The sequence below is a fragment of the Strix uralensis genome, chromosome 5 (assembly GCF_047716275.1).
Source record: "Strix uralensis isolate ZFMK-TIS-50842 chromosome 5, bStrUra1, whole genome shotgun sequence".
Lineage (NCBI taxonomy): Eukaryota > Metazoa > Chordata > Aves > Strigiformes > Strigidae > Strix > Strix uralensis.
This window is the reverse complement of record NC_133976.1, coordinates 5,028,065-5,048,826: the sequence shown is the minus strand read 5'-3', so window position 1 is coordinate 5,048,826 and position 20,762 is coordinate 5,028,065. Positions and strand designations below refer to the sequence as shown.

Here is a 20,762-nt window from a genome sequence, read left to right as displayed (position 1 = left end):
AAATTACTCAATCGTTTTCTAAGGTGTCAAGACTTAACAGGTACAAGTTGAAAAGGAAAACTTGGGGAAAACTTTTCAACAAGCTCAGAAGTACAGCGTATTTATTCCCCCGACATTCCTGAATCACTGGCTATGCTGTTTGCAGGATGGGGGGATCCATGGTGAGCCTCGCAGCACTCACTCCCAGGTGAGCATTGCCTAGACCTGGAACGTGTACCAAGAGGCACGGACACAGACTGCTTCTGTCCAGTTTCCCTTGGAAGAAAAACGAAGCGCGCAGAAAGGGAAATGCTGCAGTAGGTTCTCCAGCTGGACAACCCGGGCACGGGACTGCAAGATGCACCTCAACATCTCAATATCTACCCCAATATTGGGGCTCTGTGAAGGTGTTTCGAGTACTTTCTCAGTGTGCAGCCCTTGACACCAGCACTGTCACGTACTCAGGGTGAAAGTTTAGTCCAATTTATCACTGCAATAGGAAAAGGTCTTTTCCTAGATCTGCACGTGATCTTTTTAACCTCCAAAAAAGTGTACTGACGTGATTAGCAAGTGATAAATGCTAAAAAGGACTTCTTCCTACAAGTGCTTATTAAGAACACGTGGCAGAGAAGCAACTACCAAGTGTAATTGAAGCATAGAAATACTTAAGCAACCATATAAAAAAACCAATTATGTGTGTTATAAAGCAGGTTCAAAAAGTGATCAAAAAAAACCTGAAGAAGAGCCAATTTTCCTGTGTCTTTGACATTTGTCTCCAAACAGGCAATGCCAAGTCATAAGATTGATTAAAAGCTAAATAAAAATGTTAAACCTGCAGCTGTCAGAGGGATGAAATGACTTTCTTTTCAAGACAAGGTGTCATCAGTGGTAAAAGTGTGCAAAAAAAGTTTCAGGTCTGTATTCATATCCGTATTTAAATCAAAACGGTTATCAACTGGAAATATACACAGTACAAAAATGCATTAAATGTAATTTCAGGTGATTCATCAAATAAAGGCTTTATACCTTTATTTGAACAGTTTAGCATTCCTCTTCTCTCTCTGGTTTAATAAAAGTTCACTAAAATAGCAGAAGTCAGACACATGAAAAAGAATGCTGACAAACATGTAACACTCTCTCTCCTGGTCTTTCATTTAGTCTTAAGGCTTTTTTCTGTAAGTAAATGATGCCAAAAAAAAAAAAAAAGTTGAATTTGCACATACTGAACTTGTCTCAATATTCATCAGATATCTGTGCTATCCTCAGTTTAAAAATTCAGATGCTGAAGCCTCCCAGTGAAATAATTAATCCAATGTCACACAGCAAGTCAGTGCCAGATCACAAACAGCTTTCGAGCTTTTGGTTTTCAAGCCTCTTGCTGTTCCCTATACCATGACACTTCAAATACTATCTGTTGCCCAGGATTGGGAAGAGATGGAAGGAGATGGGAATAGTTCATCCAGCAAGTTACAAGTCTCCTCCTTAGCCTGAGAACAGTGAGCTAAGAAAAATGTCTTTCTCACAAGTTTTTAAGCTGTACTATCTCCCTGAATGGGAGCTGTGCCCCGAAACTGATATAGCTGTGGAAAACAGCAGAGCTAAATTAAGACCATTCGGTCTCAAAACAGCTCACCAGAAACCTGTGGGAAAGGCCCTGCAGTTATGTTACACTCAGCTTCCCTATGCATGAGGACGAACACTCTGTGAGGAGGAATGTGCACACAGAAATGGATCCCGAAAAACATACAGCACCGAAGCAACGGCGAAACAGAATCCACACAGAGCCGAATATTTGGGTGAAAAGTTATCCAGCCCTCAACCCTGCTGCTCAGTGCCACCTGCAGATAAACCTAGCTGTCCACAAGGAAAAACAAATCAAACAGAATGAGGGCAGTGCACTAACTCCCCTTCAAGCAATAAAAGCTCTCTTTCGTTTTGTGGGGAAAAGGAATTTTTAGAACCTACTAAAGCCTAGTTATTTTTGTAAATGTCACAAGAATTCCTCCAGCAAACAAGCTGACCAATGCTCACGTCATCCAAAGAAACTGTGTGGGGGTGGGTGGGGGTTTGGGAAAAACTATCTTTCCTAAAATGAAGTTTCAGGAATAGCTGATTTACTTTCGTCAGACTCACTCCCATCACCTCCTCTTTCCTGGCTCAAAGTTCATATGAATCAGTGAAAATTTAACAAGCAAGTAAGTACAGAAGAGCTTTTAGTTTCATGCCGGGTGTTTTAAAGAGAGCAACTACAGCTCTGTAATAATTATATTGAGAAAAATTAATGAGTCACTGCCCATGCAACATGTACAGTCAATTATAAATAGCTCAGCATTCACCCTCATGTCTGCTATAAAAAGAGATTTTTAAAAAAATTATTTTAACCAGCAATTAGGTATAGCTCCTCAGTATTTTTATTACAGGCTCTATCACAGATTCCTTGTGCTCCAGCACATCATGCAACCCTGCCACGCATTCAATACCCATGGACCTACACTGAATAGTTACCCCAGGATAACTCTTTCAAGCAGACAACACATTGCTTCCATCCAGCACCCACAAGAACAGTCAGAGGCATACACAGTAGATTATTTAATAAGTATATATGCCTTATTTGAGTGCACTTAAGTGGGGAAAAAGGGTCCTATTAATGTAGTTAACAGGCAGGCAAAAGCATCTTCTTGCTAGTGCTGCTCAGAGTCTGCTCCTTTTCCTGGTAACGTCATAAACGTCAAGCAAAAACCCAAGTTGTCCTTTATTGATAGCCAGCAAGAAGTTAATTAGCTTAAAAACATCAACATTTAAGGTTATCAGGACATAAAGAGGTACCCTTCTTATAACAAATGTCATAGATACTTGTCACAACAGTCATTCAGCATCAGCATGGGGAATCAGCTCATTTAACTGATAATCAAAATCTAACACTTTGATAGTGATTATTATTGCATACTGATAAGTAACAAAAAAAAGAAAAGAATGAAACAAAAAAAATGTACGAGGTCAATTTGACATTTAATTAGAAAGAAATAAAAATTTGATTGATGCCAGGTCAATTCCCAACGAAAATATCAGTCTGCTGTTTGCATTCTCCAAAGCAGAGATCTGCTGTAACAAAGTTAAGTTTTCCTTTTACAGGAGATTGTGCAGTGACATTGGAGCAGGTTTTGAGCAAGACCTATCTTGGAATAACTTTTTGCGAGATCTGTCATTTTTCCTTCCAGTTACAATGTTCTGCTCACCAGATCAGAACTTGCCTTTTTAATATAAATGCAGTTGCATTATTAATATCAATTTTAATATATTTAATGTTATTTATAGCTACATTCAATATTATTTATGTATAAAGACCTAGTTTTAGGCAGTCCTGCGAGGAGCAGGGAGTTGGACTTGATCCTTACAGGCCCCTTGCAACTTGAGATATTCTATGATTCTATGTCTACATAAAATTAATCTTCAAAAAAGTAGTCACACAATATGAAACTAAAGAACAACTTCTGAACTTTACTTCCTCACTGTAAACAAATTTCAGCAGAAAAAATAAAAAAACCCCACAGCATATCCAAGCATATGCTCAACATTGAAAATTCAAGGAAGAAGTACTGAAAAACCCACTTCTAGATCCAACACACAAAGCTAATTATCTAGTTTATTACACTTGTAGTTTTAGCAGCAGATAATCTAAATTTGTGCTGCTGAAATACACCCAGGTGCCATCAGTGATTATAAAGTTAAGTGGCTTCTACCTGGTTGTTTTTTAAAGCAATGTAGTAGAAAAATCAGGCTTTTGGGGGCATAAACCATGACTCCTCATCCCTCCCATGAATTGCACCACCCACATAAACATACTGGAAACTGAACTCTCTTACTGGATGTGCTAAGTTACGAGGTAAAACACGGCATATTCTGCGTATCTATATCCCACTGCCAAGCCGTGTTAGCTAAATTCATAGCAAATGAAGCTGATAGCCGTCTGTCTTCACTGGACAGTTTCCTCAATATAAAAAACCCAACATATACAAGAAAATCCACAGCAGTTAACCCAAAGCACGAGCTGTGCTGCCAGCTCTATCAAACCACATGAAACGTGAGGGCAACAGAAAGCAGCACATAACAGAGAACTTCTCCCTTTTCACCTCTGCTTAAAACAAACAACAACAATGTAGAACTCTGCTCTCAGAAACCACACGACGTCAATTTGTTTTGCAGCTCAATACCTTAATTACATACTCCAACACTGTTTTTCAAATATTTTATTTAAATTTTAGGATAAAAACATGTGTGAAGTGTACAGCATATTGAATAGGCTTCCTCTTACAAGCTTTCCACAAATCTGAACAGCATAATACGCTGTACTTCAACAGGAAAACCCATATTTTCTCCCCTGTAAGTTCACTCTCAAATCCACCCCCAACACAGTATTCAGAAGCATTTCATGGCATCAAACACATCTCAAGCCCGTTTTGCAAATCCTTTTGCCTTCGCTTTGCAGCCACAGAAGCTCCCATCAACTACAGCTACTGCAAATGCAAAGAAACAACAGCAGAAAAGTAATGAAAATCTTGAATGTAGCTCTCCTAATGGGATGTAACAGCTGGAACAAAGATCTAACACAGCTGGGAAAGCCATAATTTTCTTTTGCAACTGAGAAAATACGTGAACAGCAATGACATGCTTTTCAGAGCAATACCACACTGTCTCAATTACGTCAGAGTAAATCCATTCAGTTTCGAATACAAAGATTATGTCCCTCCAGCTGACAACCCTGCTAACTCAAACCCCACTGGTTTGACTCCGAGATAACACACTGACAATAAAGATGCTACAATTGGAATTTAATTAATTCTACTTATGCAAAACCATGGCAAAATTCAGCTCATTCATGCAGAGCTGGGTTTGTACAGTAACTTATTTTAGGAGCAAAGGGAAACAATTCTGAAAAAGCAGGGAAACGTCAGCTGAGCATTAAGATGCTTTTTACAAACCTTTTAAAGAGTAATAAATACAGGAATCATTTTAAGAGAGGTAATACGAGAAATACCATATCACTGGCATGAAAACAGCCTATTCCCCTTCTCCTTCACAAAAGAAAAAAAAAAAGACTGTAATACTTCCTTCTCCATTCGAAGAGGGGGGAAAAATTTCCTTTCCCACCTTCAGGAAGCAAACCCAAAGCAAGAGAGGGATACCTTATTTCTACGCACTTCCAATTTCTCAAGCACCGAAAGGAAAAAGTTGTATTTTCACCATCTCTACGTCTTTTCCTCCCAGTCTTACGAACACTGCTGTACCTGTGGCAGAGTCAGCTGAGCTCGGGGAGGGCAATGCTGCTCAACAACTCAGCTCTTGCACAAGCAGTGATCCAGTTACAAAAGCACCTCCCCAAAATTTGTACTAACCATATCGAAGGATGGCTCCGACCCAGCCTAGGTTAGCTCCTTTTTCACCCCATAACCCAGTTCTCCCAAACTCCCTCTGTTATCCCCTTTAATCTCTTTACAGATCACTTCTGTTTGATTGAGATACAGACTTCACAGGTGCAGCAGCTGCACTGGTGCTGCTGGTTTAATATTGCACAGTCCCACTTCCAGACTAACCATACACAGCTTCACATCTAACTAGCTCTCTAATTTGCAGAAAGCTTGTATGAGGAAACCTATTCAACCTAGAACTCAAGGAGTTTGCAGCAATACCACTAAGTTCCTCCTAAGCTCAGTTACACTGGCAGTGCCAGACTTGATCGCAAATTATTCCTGAAATCATGAAGCAAAGGCAGGGCCAGCTATCAGGTATGTTCAGCTCTTCACTTTGTGTTATTGGGGATCACTGCAGCAGTGAGAACTTCTGCCTCAGAGAAGAGGCACACGTAAAAGCAGCAGCACCTTCAGGCCACAGCTGCTCCTCTCCCGACCAAACCGATCATGCTGCGCTTCCCGGCTCACAGGTCTTGCTCCACACACTCTCCAATTCCCTCCTGCAGAGGAAGCCGACACCTCCAGCCTTCACAGCTGCTCTGATCTTGAGGCTGCATCCACCACCAGCTGACAGCAATGTGCCCCTGATACGCCTTCTCATCCACGGCTGTGATGCACTCATTAGCACAGCTCCCACAACCTGGACACAAGTGCTCGCAAACGTTTTCATTTACGTGTTTCAGGGTTGCCATCCCTGTTATCTCTCCCATAACCTTCCCACAGTCCCCAGCACACTCTCTGAACTGGTGGTGGCTACGGTAGCCCCAAATCCACCACCAGTGAGTCACCTTCTCCTCACCCAGCACTTCAGGCAAGCGATCACATTATTCGTCCCAGCTCTAACTCCTGCTTCCTCTGAACTCCTTCCCTGCTGCCAGACCCAACCGCAGCAGCTCTGACCTCTGCCCCAGGGGGTCTCCAGGACTTCTCTCCCTCCACAAGTACACACAGACACAGGGAACAGCGGCAGCCCACAACCCCACAGCTCCCCAGCGTGTCAAAGGAAGGGGTAACAAGGAACAAGTCCCTCTTGGCACAGGAGGCACAAGCAGCCCTGTTTCTCCATGCACACACCCCCTACACCCAGCCCTACAAGGCATGCTCGCTCCCCCCAGCCTCTCCAGTACGTGCACCCCCTTTTCATCTCCCCCCCACTACTTACAGATCCAGCAGCAGCACTGGCAGCCCCATCTTTGCACACACATCACTGCTGTCCTCCCCTCCTGCCCCATGCATAGGGCAGCAAAGGCCTCCACACACACAGACTCGCAACCCTCCAACCACACTGACAGCCTGAGCCTTGCTCCACATTCCCCGCAATGCTCCCTGTGTTCAGACCCTGCAGTGACCTTGACAGCCTCCCTCTCCTCACATACCACCACCTCTCCACACCCTCCCTGACCCAACAAGACACCGGCACCCCCTTGTTGACCTTCCCACACCCAGCAGACCCCTACCACCCCGTCATCCCCCCAGTCAGCATTACTGACCCAGCAAGCAACTGGGTATCGCATCCTCCTACACCCCATATTCTGCAGGTACCAGCAGGTCACCCGCTCCCTTCAGCACCTCCACTGCAGGCTCTGCAGGGACACAGACAACACCGAGGGACAAATTGTAACTCCTCAAAACAGGGCCTGAGAGAAACAGGCCTGCGAGAAAATACAGCCTGAGAGAGATAAGGGATGGAGGAGGTGGGAGCGGAGGCCCTCTGAGCTGAGGCACATTTCAAACACTTGCAAGTAGCAAAACTAGAGTCACAGAGTGGATAGTGTAGAGTTTGGAGCTGATAAGGCTGCCTGGATAGCAGAGGATGCAGCTGGAGGAGGGAGCCCTGTGAAGGAAGGATGGTTCTGCTCTGGTGTATCTTGTAAAGTTTCAAGGGCCATCCATCCGGTGAACGACCTTTGCTTCATTATCCATGAAATGCATATTAAAGTTGACTCCCCTGAAAATGCTAATTACAAGATCATGCTAATTACATCATCCCATGAAGCACCTTACCCCTCCCCATACATGGGATAGTAGGTGGGTTGACCTAGGGGACAGACCCAAGGAAAGTGTGTATAAATTGAGGGGAGGAGCGAGGAGTGATAAGGAGAAAGAAAAAAGAAGACATGAAGAAGGAAAGGAGACAGATGCATCCCTGACAAATCTGGACCGGTAAACTCTATTTCTCTATTCTATCTCCCTCCTTTCCTTTTTCCCCTTTTCATTCACTATCATTAAGTAATGCAAGGCATACTATATTGCTTGCCATAACGCGTTATATACTTAGCCAATTATCATGTATCCAATTAGTACATTGTGGGAAGTTAATAAATGCCTGGACTTTGAGACTTGTCTCACCACTGGGGGTTTGTAAATCCCCACTCTGTTGGGGATTTACAAATCTAAGTCACTTGTCTCTCATCTGAACGGATGTCTCGGGGACTCACAACTTCATCCTCTGTCGGACTCCCAGGCCCAGCAGTGATACTTGTTCCCCTTCCCCATCCCATACACACACACTCCATACCCCTACATGACCCAGCCAGAAGTCCTCACACTGACTCCCAGACCTCTCTTCTTTCTCTTTTCCCACTTGGTGTAAACTCACCCCTTCCATGCTCCCACCCCAGCTCCTACCAAATCCAGTGATGCCCTGGGCATCCTGCCCCCCATCATCACTCCCAGCTCCTTCTGCACGTGCCACCTCAATCGCAGCGTTGGCTAACTCCAATCCCTCACATATCCAGACGTGCTGAGAGATATGGTGTAGATGGGAACTGGCACTGTTAGGTTAATGGTTGGACTAGATGATCTTCAAGGTCCTTTCCAACCTAGTTGATTCTGTGATTCTGTGAACCTCTTCCACTGCATCCAAATAAGGACGCTCACACCTCATGCCACGTGCTCTAAAATTATCCCTAGCCCCATCTCTCCCATTCACCATACCCATACTCCACACCTCCCATGTGCAGCCCTGTCACCTTCCCACGTCCCATGCACTACAGATCCATCTCCCCCAAAAACCACTCTAGTGCATCCCTGCCTTTGCACGCTGCAGCCCCACATTCCCCATACACACGTTCTCAGTCCCACAGTGCCATCGCTTTCCCTGTGCACACACATCCCCAGCCTCACGTATATAGCTCCATGCTGCCCTGGTACATGTCAATCCCTGCCCACCCCCATACACGTGCATCCCTGACACCAGGCACCACAGCCCCACATCAGCCCTATACACATCCATCCCTGACCCCTCACAGCATAGTACATGTGCATCTCCCACCAGCACTAAAGCCCCACACCTCCCCTTGCACACATGCACCTCCAGCCCCACATATATACCCCTTACACATATATACCCAACCCAGAGCACTCCAGCCCCAGCAATAGAGTTTCCAGCCACATCTCTCTCTCCCCATGCAGGTGACTCCACTCTTCCCCAGGCACACCTCTTGGACTCGATGCACTGCAGCTCCATCTCTTCACTCCTTACACTCCTCCCACGGCAGGGGTTAGCACCTCCAGCCTCCCTGCCCCATATACCCAGCCCAAACCGTGCACCCTACAGCTTCAGCACTTGTTATGCCCACATCCTGGACAGTACACACGCATCCCCACCCGCAGTGGGCCCCCACAGCCTCCTCAGCATTCCCACCAGGGCACAGACCCTGACCTAGAGATGAACCAGGACAACACAGCAGCAGCATCACATTCTCTCATGCACACATCCCACCTAGCAAGATGTCTGGCTGTCCCTTCTCCCCTCCCAGTACATCCCCCGTCCCAGATCCACAATACCACAGCTCCAGCAGCAGGACTGACAGCCCCATCTCCCCCTCTTCTACACATTCACCCTAGTACCCTGCACACTGTAGCCAGAGAAAGGGGGGCAGCAGCCCCATCTCCCCACACTCCAGCCTCAGAGCTCCGTTTCCCCCAAGTCCACAGCCCCAACTCCTCACCTGTGCCCACATCCCAGACCCACAGCCCACCTCTCCCTTGCACTAGGGTCCCTGTGCACCAGAAGTGCCCCATGTTTTCCCCCCCTCATCCTCTCAGCCCCCTGCACTGCTCCACAGCCCAGCTCCCCTTCATACTCCCCCAGCTGGAGTATCCCACAGGTCACCTCCCCACAGCCCCCACCACCGCCCCACAGCCTGATCTCCCCCATGCCCTCACCTCCCTCCCACAGACACTTCCCCATGCTCTCTCCCTACAGAATCGTCCCACAGGCCACCTCCCCATGCCCTCCTGCACTGCCCCAGAGCCCACATCTCCAGGACTCTCCCCCTGAAAAACACCCCCCCAGCCCCCAGCACTGCCCTACAGTCTCCCACCCCACAGCTACCCTCTCTACGCCTCCACAGTGCTGCCCCACAGCCTTCCTCCCCCTAGACTCCCCTCCCTCCGGCCCACAGCACTGCTCCGCCACCTCCCTTCACAGAACGGCCAAAGCTGGCAGGGACTTATGGAGGTCACTCGGTCTAGACCCCTGCTCAAGCAGGGCCACCCACAGGACCCTGTCCAGACGGCAACGACTACGTCCTTTGCCGCAGCCCCTCTCCCCACAGCGCTGCCCCCCAGACCCGGCCCGCCCCGCACTCACAGAGCTCGCAGTAGCGGTGGCAGCCCCGGCCCAGCCCCTGCAGGTACCGCTGCAGCACGTCGGTGAGGAGGTCGCAGGCCGAGACCTGCACCGAGTCCCAGCCCAGCGCCTGGCAAATCTGCGCCACCGACACCCGCAGCAGCCACCGCGAGTAGGTCTCGCACATGCCGGCTCGGCTCGGCGCGGCGCCGCCCGCCCTGGGCCGGGAGGGCCGAGGGAGGCTCACGCACAGCCCGCCGCCATCTTGGCGCCGCGCCTCCCCACCGCCCGCGCTAGGCCGCGCCACTCCAGCGCCGAGCGCATCGAGCGGGGCGCGGCGCGGCGCATCGAGCGCTCGGCCATCGGCAGGGCGGGCGGGCCGGAGCCGTTGTGGTGGCGGCGGCGGTTGGGCCTCGAGGCGGAGCGGTTCGAGTCTCCCAAGAAACCCCGAAATCGCGGGTTCCTACAGCGGTGTGAGGAAAAGTTGGTGTCGGGCAGGCTTCCGGAGCTCTGGAGGCTGCCGAGTCCTGGGCTGGGCTTCCTCGGGAGCGAGGGACCGCCGCTGCTCCCTCAGCTCCGCGGGCCCGAAGCAGCCGAGCAGGGGCCGTACTTGTGAGGCGGGAGTAGGATCCAGGCGCATCATTTAAACAAGCAGCAATGCCACGTGTTACCAGAAAGCTGAAAATTCTTGGTCAAAACAGTTTCTCTGAGGCCCTGTTGTGGTTTTTTTTGTTTGTTTGTTTCAGCTGGGTGGAGGAGTCGGATGTCAGCCCCGTGCAGCCATTACTGTCACTGGGTTTCCCAGAGTAAATGAGTTTCTCTGATTACTGCCTCCAGCTCTGGGGGCACCAACATCAGAAGGACACGGACCTGCTTGAGTGGGTCCAGAGGAGGCCATGAAGATGATCAGGAGGCTGGAGCACCTCCCCTGTGAGGACAGGCTGAGAGAGTTGGGGGTGTTCAGCTGGAGAAGAGAAGGCTCCAGGGAGACCTTACAGCAGCCTTCCAGTACTTAAAGGGGGTACAGGAAAGATGGGGACTCCTTATCAGGGGTGTAGGGATATGATGAGAGGTAACAGTTTTAAACTCAGAGAGGGTAGATTTAGACTAGATATAAGGAAGAAATTCTTTACTGCGAGGGTCGTGAGACACTGGCACAGGTTGCCCAGAGAAGCTGTGGCTGCCCCCTCCCTGGAAGGGTTCAAGGCCAGGTTGGACGGGGCTTTGGGCAACCTGGGCTAGTGGAAGGTGTCCCTACCCGTGGCAGGGGAGTTGGGACTAGATGATCTTTAAGGTACCTTCCAACCCAAACCACCCTGTGATTTTATGTGGGATTCAAGGACTTGGAAAGAACTTCCCTCTGTGGACACGCTACTCCTTAGGTACATCGACCTGACCCACGCTGCAAGGTAATCCTTTGTGTCTTGAAAGGGGGAAGAAGGGAAGGCTGGAGGTTGCAGAAAGGATTTCCTTACCTATCTGAGAGGAACTAAAGGACATGGGAGTGGGGGAAAGACGGACAGGACACAGACACAAGGAAGGGAACAGTCAGATGTGTTGGGAACAGCAGGAGGGTCCCTGATGGATCCAGCTGGCTGGACACACCGCTGCTGATCCAGGCAGGTCCTGCCCAGGGCCCATGTGGCAGTTTTTGCTTTGCCAACCATTTCACACAGAGCAGCGTTTCTGTGCTCAGTGTGACACGTGTCATCCCTCTCACCTGGGATGACAGTGACTGATGGCTGCCTGTCCCGCTGAGCCCATCAGCTGCACACTCTGCAGAGCAAGGTGGTGGCAGCAGCCCAGGCAGCCACAAAAACTCAAGACATGGTGGGAAAGCTTTGGCCCTAGGGGTATGGACCTGGTTCACAGGCTGTCACAGGGCAGGAAAGTGGTGGGAGCTGCATTAGAAAACCAGCAGTAGCCTTACGTTATTCCCTAACAGGGATGTCATTTCACATGGAAGAGAATAGAGAGGGTTGATAAATTTACAGAGGAAAAAGGGAACATAAATCATCAGGATTACCTCAAAAAAAAAAAAAAAAAAAAAGGACGTTGTTTAAATAATGGGGCTAGCTCTCAACTTTAACAGTCTACTGTCTTTTTAGGCTTGCACTTTCAAAGCAGTGTTTCCCACAGAAGTAGAAAAGAAGATAAAACATGATTTAAAAGGGGTTCTAAATACAAATAAAATTATGCTTAAAGAATTACAGGCTCCAGATTATAAGAACTGGGAATTGCACAGATCAGGGACTTCTACACCATCACAACACCCAGTGGCTCGTTTGTCTTCCCACATTTTAGTACTCCCTGAATTCACCCATTCCAACCCATCTGCCGCTGTGTGAACAGCAGCGTTAGAACTGTAGCTCCCAAAAAGAAGTCATTAGAAGCATTTTCTAAATATATAACAAATCTGCCCTCTCTCTTTTTCTGAATCCCACCTCAGGTCGTGCTACTGCTTCCCTTACCCACGTGCACATCTTGATGTACACCCAGAGGCAGCACACCGAAAGCTGCAGGGTAGCCTCACCACATCCCTTCATTAAGCCAACAAGTTGCCTCTAAGGAAACATATTAGCTCAGGCTCAGCACTTGATTGTAGGGTTTCTAGACCAGCTGACTTAGGTCCAACTCAACCCACCAGGGTGGCTGCTTACGCCTGTCCCCATGTCTCACTCACAGATTGCTTTGAAGCTCAAGGCCGTTTCCATTCTCCAGACCTGCAAACCCTCTTCCCGTTTCTGTCATGTCACTACTGAGCCCTTCGAGGGCTGCCTGTCTGCCAAACTGGGAGGGGCAGCTTTCTACTTCTGTGGCACCACTGCCTTTTTTCTTTCTTACACTTCTGCTATACTCTTATTTTCTACATTTTATCCTTTCTCACATTCCTGTCATGCCCAGCGAGGGCTGAGAACTGCGGTGTTACCGTATTTTATAGCATGCAAATATACACACACACACACACACTGACCAGGATATGAACAATGTGCATTCTAAATAAACACTGAAATAACTCACGTAGATCAGATCATTTTAGAATATGAACATCTAGAAATAGTAGCAATACGGTATTCAAATAAGCTAGAGATCCATGCTCCAACTGCACGATGCAGAGGTTATTCCAGAGCCTCCTCCCTCAGCACACAGCACAATGTACATAAACCAACACTTTTAAACACAAGGCGAAGACAGGCAATCTCTTCCACTCTTCAAATGAAGAAACACCTGCTTATATGTTTTTGCATGCCAGATACACTACAAAATGTAGAGCACAGCTTTTAAAAATTCTGTCTCAAACAATAACCAAGTCACATGCAGATATTTACACGCCAAGAGCTCCATGGACAACCACGGACATTTGTTTCATGTAGGTGGTTTATTGTAAGAATTCAGATTTCTGGGGCTTTACCAACTTCTTCACAAAATAACAGAGCAGTCTTGTTAACATAGACACAGTCAGGTGACACCATATGCTCAGAAGAGCTCTTCTTCACCTGTAAAGAAAATTGAAGCGAATTAAAATCCTTTTAATTATTTGAGTTTTTATTTAAAACTTTTGTCTCCTCCAATTTGAATATGTCAACTCACTAGTATTCCTTACCCCCCCCTCCCCAAGCTATTTATCAAGTCTGTTTTTCCTTAAAGTTTGAAGTTTTGAATATGCTTATTTTGCTACAGAAACCTCTTTAGGTACAATGTCTTACATACAGACATTTTTAAGTCATTGCATTCAGGGCACTATGAAAAGATTAAAACAGTAATTACAAATGAATCCAGTACCACAGGAAAAAAACACAGAAAACTATGGGAAATGTGGATGTATGCTATTTTGCTTAAAATTATTGACCCTTAACTTTTTGTTCAGATGGGCAGTTTCCCAGCCCTTTGGGAAGTTTGTCTGACCAACAACACTGAATTCCGACTTCCTCATGTGACTTCAAGATTGTCTGTGTTAATCCATTTTAAATTACAATCTAGTTTCTATTTCATAACTTTACCTCTTGGATTTGGCTGAACCGCTTTTTCCGATTAATCCCTGGTTATGGTATTACGAGAGAAAACAGAACAAGCAGGTTAGGAAGCAACTCATGCAAATTCAGGCAAAACTATGCACGTATTTATGACCACAAATGTATTGTGAGGAGCACAATACAGCAGGTAACCGCTATACACTGTGTATTCCAGGCTTTTTGTAAACACACAGGATATTAACGCATGTATTTGCATCTGAGTATAGCACAAATTTTTAGCTGTTAAATGTAATACACATTAGCTACATGCAGTTACAAATTGTGGTCTAAGCCCACACATTTGTAACCTGCAGTACACACCTTCACAAAACTTCTTTCTCAGGGAAGTAAGTAAAATACTGAACTTAAAGTAAAATACACATTCAGTGTCAACAGACTGGAAATTCCCTCTTTCCAACCCCCACCCCCAAACTCTCAGCTTCTGAACACCAGCACAGGCTGGTTTATCCAAAAGCCTTTCAGTCACTCGATTCGCTCTCCCCCGCCCAACACTACTGGGCTGTTTGAGCAGACAGTAGGAGAGGCCCAGGTAGAAGGGAGGAGCAGGGGGGAAATCCACTGAACTCCAGAAAGGAGGAAAACCACCACCTGGTCAGGCAAGGATGTGTGTTGAGTCTAAAGATCTATTTTACCAGCTTTTTAACTTCCTCTGGCCAAAAAAGACTGCCAAACTTCACATTTGTTAGTAGAACTGCGCAAGCTGTAAAACTTGATAGTCATGCCATGGATTGTCTTCCCTTCAGTTTTAGGACCTACGTGCCCTAACCTTCCCCGTTAACCTGACTGAAGCAGGACATACACGCATACTCGACTTTGCAACGACTCCTATTTCACGATTGTACAGGTACTCACAGAGCAGCAGCACCAGAGATGATCTCAATAAGCTCCTTGGTAATGACGGCTTGACGGGTACGGTTGAACGTCAAGGTCAATTTGTCAATCATCTCAGCTAGAAAAAATTAAGGTTGGAATTTAAACGTGCAAGTATTCAAATACAGATGAAGAGAAGCTGTACGAACAGAAAATCAGTCTTGCAAATCCATGCAAACGATCAAGAGGCTTACTGCACTTTTCATTTTTTTCTCCTACAGATAATACTACTAGTAGACAATCTAGAAATGATAATTTGACTTGAGGCATCAGAGTTAAACATCTGAAGAACAGCTGACAGACTAGTAAATACCACAGTATAACATAGCTTATTTTAACATAACAGAAGCATGCATTATTTGCTTTTAAATTAGATTTCACTGTCAGTTAACTACACTGGTATTTCCTTCAAGTTACTGTTGTTCAGGCAAAGGGAGCCAGATTTTTTCATCAATTCTTTTTCTTCTTTTTTTTGAACACGAAGGTATCATCTCTTTCTCTCAAGAGAAGGCAGTCAGCAGAGACACACCTACAGTTCCCAGTAGCCCAACTGCACATCACACAGGCTTCACTCAGTCACTAGTATCTTTTATGCAACACTACCTGCTTAAGGCTGAAGTCTTATCACCATGCCACACTAAAAGCTATTAGCTGTCTCCCACTAATACCAACTGCATACTCTGCGCTGCACTCACTTTGGACACCTTCCAAGGAATACTCGTATATTCTCAACTTGCTGCATGACAGGTGGTAAAGTATTTAACCACTGTTTTCCATTTCCCCACCTTTAAATCAGTGCAGTACTAATTACATTTGGCTCACAAGTAGGTACAGGTTTATAAAAGCTTTGGAAATCCTCAGACCAGACACATGAGAAGAATGTAAAGAATATTTGGCCATTACAAGACCAGTTTCATATTTCATATTCTTATTAAAGAATGTGTTATTCCAGTTACCTAGTCTTGTTTCTCATATACTTGACAGCAATCCCTCCTTCCAGGGACTAAACAAGGTTCACATGTTCAGAAAAGAATCCCAGTTGAACTATCTCAAAAAAACAGACTCAAAATGGAATGGAAGAGAGAAACCAACTAATTTCTTATCATTTTGGAAGCAAAGAGTTACAGAAAGGGAGGTCATTACTCTCATACTGAAGTCCTGGGAAGCCCACAGTGTAGACTTACAAGCATTCTTGCTAGCGTTGTCCATAGCGGTCATCCTAGCACTCTGCTCGCTGGTGGTGGATTCTTTCAGGGAGTAGTACAGAATATTTGCTAGTGTAAATTCCTGGTAGTTTCTCAGCACATCAGCATCAATATCATCATAGATACTTAGGCTTTCTGTAAAATATGAGAGCACGGACTTAAAGAAATCCAAGATACACTACTTCTAGTAAAACAATACACTGCCGTGTGAAAGACTACTAGGCTAGCCTGTTTCTCTACTTAAGGCAGAGGCATTTTCTCTACATACTATGTGTACTTCCATAATTGCTCTGCTATTTAAAATTTTGTCAAGTATTTTATGTGTTTTAATTCAATTTAATATTAGGGAAGTCAGATTCTGATCAGGGCCAATATTGACGTATTATGTTTAATCTTCCCAGACGATGCTGCAGAAGCATTCTGGGGTATTTTTACTGAGTAGTGCAAAGTCACTCAATACCCAGGCCGTTCAGTGCTGAAAATATTGGAATTGACAATGTTTTCCATATGCACAATTCTTGCTTGAGAGAGAATCTCAAACTAAAATTAATACCACCTCTCCTTTCAACCTCCCTGCCCCACAGCACCTTGACAGCTCAGCCCTGGAGTGCCAAGATAAAACAGTGTTAAAGATACATGCACCATAATAAGATGTTTTAATACTATATACCCATGTTCAGAGTACATTTTCTGTGATTTATCATATAACTGGTGGTTTCTAGCTGACTACTTACCAGAACCAGCAACTGTTTCAAGGGAGAAGATTGGTTTTTCATCAGTCTTGTAGGAGATGACAGACCTGTATAAAAAGAGCATAACAGGCTCTTCAGTTCAACTAACCCTAAATCGGGTGCTTAAAATAATATCAGAATAGACAACTTCTGGCCTTCCAATTCCACAAAGCTCTGCGATAATCCTGATGAAGAGACCTCAGATAGCACGTGGATATAACCATGTGTTGACTGTAAATATAACAGCACCCACCATACAAGTAAAAAGAGAATTCCAACCACAGCTATTAAAAAAAAAAAACACATCAGCTCTTCACACACACCAAAATGCACTCAACTCCTCCAGAAATAAAGTAAATGTGACAAGTCACAGTCAGTTTTCATATTACTTCATCAGGCCAACGTGCTCTTTTGAAGCCTTCTACCCAGTATTTTTCCAGTGCAGTTTCAGTTTAATCTTACCTGAACCGATTGTAAATGACAGAGCCTTCATCAAATTCATAGCCAGAGTTTAACAACTCTGAGGCAATGACTGAAGCATCTCCAAAGCTGGGAGGTCTCCGTCCCACTTCTTTGAATGTCAGCAGTAAGTAATTGCCGTGTGTCCTGCAGTAATATCACATCCATGTTAGAAGTGGTGTGTGCTCTAAAGTACAATTATGTGGCACCAAGAGGCAATGAGTCCCAGTAACTTACTAGTGTTCAGAACTAAGCAGTTTATGGCATTAGGGTCTTAGATGAATTTTGCTTCTTCTTCAGTTTATTTATTACAATAGCTTCATGATAAACACATATGTAGCAATGCTAGTGTTGCTAGTTTTCAGACTTTTATTCCAAAAATATAATAATGCTGTGCAGCTGTTTCACAAATGTCCAGATGATCAAAAGCCATCTTAGAATATTTGCAGGTGTTTTGTTTTGTTTTTAAAAGACCTTGAATCTAGCAGTTTCATTAAATGCAATTGCCTGTGAACACCACACAACTTTCCAAGCCATCTTGAAATTTCTATCACAGAAAACCACCAAATCCACCAAACCAAACCCTTCTTTTTACCTCTGAAGTAGGCCTCTGATCTTGTCACCTACTCCGACCACCATAACTTCTTTCCCTGCGTTTGAGAGGTTGGTAATCTCGTTCTTCAAGGTTTTAGCAATAGATGTATGGATAGCACCACACAGACCTCTGTCAGAGGACACACCAATAAGGAGGTGCTTCTTCTTGTCCTCAGGTGCCTTTATTTCTGCTTTCTCATAGAGAGCTAAAAAAAAGATGGCTAGGTTATGCAAGGGTGTCAGGAAGCAAATAGGTCATACCAAAATACCTCTGAATTATTCAAAGTAAAACAATTTCTAAAGGGGTTACAAATCACAGCCAGATGAATTTTGTCTCCCTCACAATCATTCAAGCTTGCATGTGATCTGACCAGAGGTGACAAAGAAACAATTCAAAGCCAGCCACATCTCTGCATCGGGTATCACACAGTGTTGTTACTTAATTAAGTTCACTGTGCGAGTCACTGCCTCGGGAGCACCTGCAGCCCAAGAGTTCACAAGAAGGTCTGGCAGTAGCTGCAGACACTAGAGATAGGACACAATTCCAGTAACAGATAGAAGCAGGCCAGAAATTCTGAGTTGTGGTGCTTTTATGACTAAGAACCACAGAAAGTTAAAAAAGTAATCAGAAATCATAATGAATTTCACATTACAACTCATAAAATTCCCTTTCTGTAAATTACTTATAAGGAACAGTCAAAGTGACATTGGCCTAGAGATACAAAATCTTTTGGAAAAAATCTACCGAAAGGTTAAAAAAGTCTAGGCATTTTATCACCACCATGAAAGCCTTCCTCTTCTGTTCCCACATCAAACAGTGCAGGAGTCTTCTCTCACCCAGTGCTCCTGTTCCGTAGACTCTAGCAGGCTTCAGCTCCCTCTCAGCTCTTGCGTATTTTGCTGCAGAAACCATCTTCATAGACTTTGTAATTTTCTGAATGTTCTTGATGGACTTCAAACGCCTGGTAACTACAAGGTTAATAGTTGAAGGTCATGGGCTGTACTGGGCATAACGACATCAAAACCAAGGAATAAAATGCTAGCAACAGCCATCCAAAATTATATTGCCGAGTTCCTCAAAGAAGAAAAATAAACAAACAAACCATGCACAAATAAACCTCATAAAAGACCTTAATATTTACACTGAGAAAGTATTAAGAGCAGTAATGTGGCTAACCCACATGCACCTTTACAACAGGTATGTTTTTTTCCTCCAGACATAACATTTATTTAATATTTAGCCCAATGTAAGCCCTATTTACTATTCTCTTTCCTTCCACTTCTATCTGTTTCACAAATATATCATTTGAGGTATATTGTCATCTTTTCCCAGACAACAAGGGGCGGGGGAGAGACCCAATAGTATGAGACAGAATAAACTTCCTCCTCTGTTTAGATTGTAGAAAAGCGAGATTCATAAAAATACTGGTGTAAAAAGAAAACAAAACAGGTGTCCGAAAGACTAGCACAATTCCAAGACAATATCCCTGTATAAGAACCTACAAGGAGCTGCTTAAAGAACCATTATCAAAGTGGAATCATTCTGTCAGCCTTTTTCTCCCCAATATTGGCTAAACACACAGGGAAATAAACAACAGAAAAGAAATTAATTCTTAAAGGTGAGCAAAAAATCTGGTTTAGAACATATGACAAAGTTATTTATAAATTATGTTTGAGTAAAACTACTGGTTTGCCAAAATGACATCTAAATTAGTGCTAAAACCATTTTAAGCAATGCCTTTTCTGAAAGACACTTGTTTAATATACAAACTGCTGAGGCTCTTATAGCAGTACTATGGTGTATCACAAGCAGTTTATCTGACAGAGGCTAACCAAAATTATTTTAATATATGGTTTTTCTGCAACACTTTCCCTCTCTCCAAAGCAAATGAAAGCAGTACTTACTGTCTTTTAGAGTTGCCATATTCCTGACTTGGCCCCTGAAAGTGAATGCAGGAGAAATTAGGATAGTTCACTTGTTCTCCAGCAAACCAACACCTGTCAAGGGCAGGTCCCTTTCAGAGGAATAAAAATTTTAAGAAATGCTGCTTCTTAAAAAGCATTTTAGTAGGGACAAGCCACTCTAAACCATAACTTGCATCCAGACCTTCCTCCCTTCTCCTTATATCCTGTGACAGCATATATCACTTAATACATTATCTGCTGCCTTAGATAATGGCACAATGTAAACGAAGGCCAAACGACATGGCATCAGAAGGGTACAACTTTCAAAAAATGTAAGTTTTTAAACGGTTAAAACGAAGCAGAGGAGGATACACCGTTTCATGACAAGAGCAGAATCTCCTTGCACCGTCTGTCATCTACGAAGCTGTCCTTTTTACTCCTCTCGCCTCGCCCATTCACCCCCATCCCCGGCTGAGCGCCTTTCCCTACGAACCCCCGTCTCCCCCTCGCCCCCTACCCACAGACCCGCGGCTGAGCGGAAGGAGCCTCCGTCCCCGGCAGGTCACCGCCGTGCCCCCGGGAGGCCGCTTCCCCTCAGCCTCATGGTCACCGCTCCTCCAGCCACACTAGAGCTCGCAGCACCTCAGGGGCTGGCCCAGGCGGCGGCCCCGCCATCCCCGGGCACCACACAGCTGAGGGGAGCGTCACCCCCTCAGCCCCCCGGGGCCGGCCCCAGCTACCCAGCCGCCCCGCCGCTTGCCCCCACCACAGGGACGCACCCCCCTCCCCACAGGACCCCTGCCGGCCCGCGCCCCCGCCCGTTACCATTGCGGCTGGTACAGCACGACAGCAGCCCCCCGGGCCAACATGGCGGCGCCTCTCCCACAGCCCCGCTGAAGGTCAGCGCGCCCGCAACGCGCATGCGCGCAGCCGGGCCCGGC

At 45.6% G+C, this 20,762-nt stretch overlaps 2 protein-coding genes across 4 annotated transcripts in view; both read right to left on the bottom strand.

Moving 5' to 3' along the window:
* The window catches only part of TAF3 (TATA-box binding protein associated factor 3), a 125,700-nt gene extending 115,397 nt beyond the window's left edge, over positions 1-10,303 (bottom strand). Inside the window, exon 1 of the mRNA XM_074869728.1 lies at positions 10,045-10,303. Coding sequence (XP_074725829.1) covers positions 10,045-10,210 — 166 coding nt within the window. The 5' untranslated portion in view covers positions 10,211-10,303. The remainder of the gene's footprint in view (positions 1-10,044) is intronic.
* Positions 10,304-13,383: 3,080 nt separating this feature from the next.
* ATP5F1C (ATP synthase F1 subunit gamma) lies at positions 13,384-20,753 on the bottom strand. Of its 3 annotated transcripts, XM_074869723.1 has the most exons (10): positions 20,647-20,753; positions 19,822-19,856; positions 18,754-18,885; positions 17,918-18,122; positions 17,326-17,469; positions 16,867-16,931; positions 16,112-16,267; positions 14,910-15,006; positions 14,025-14,062; positions 13,384-13,520 (listed from the first exon to the last, which is right to left on the bottom strand). In XM_074869723.1, the coding sequence occupies exons 1-9, from the start codon at positions 20,688-20,690 to the stop codon at positions 14,056-14,058; spliced, it is 885 nt and encodes a 294-aa protein (XP_074725824.1). In that variant the 5' UTR covers positions 20,691-20,753; the 3' UTR covers positions 13,384-13,520; positions 14,025-14,055. The 3 variants fall into 3 exon arrangements, with proteins under 3 accessions (XP_074725824.1, XP_074725826.1, XP_074725827.1); XM_074869725.1 differs by lacking the exon at positions 14,025-14,062; XM_074869726.1 differs by lacking the exons at positions 13,384-13,520; positions 14,025-14,062 and having other exon boundaries at positions 14,906-15,006.
* Between the last annotated feature and the right edge of the window lie 9 nt (positions 20,754-20,762).

Excerpts from the sequence above, each read along its gene's own strand:
- ATP5F1C (XM_074869723.1), bottom strand. The coding sequence starts at position 20,690 with ATGTTGGCCCGGGGGGCTGCTGTCGTGCTGTACCAGCCGCAATG. Across the intron at positions 19,857-20,646 it reads GTGCTGTACCAGCCGCAATG|GGGCCAAGTCAGGAATATGG; the intron begins GTAACGGGCGGG and ends ATTCACTTTCAG. Across the intron at positions 16,932-17,325 it reads GTCATTTACAATCGGTTCAG|GTCTGTCATCTCCTACAAGA; the intron begins GTAAGATTAAAC and ends CTTTTTATACAG.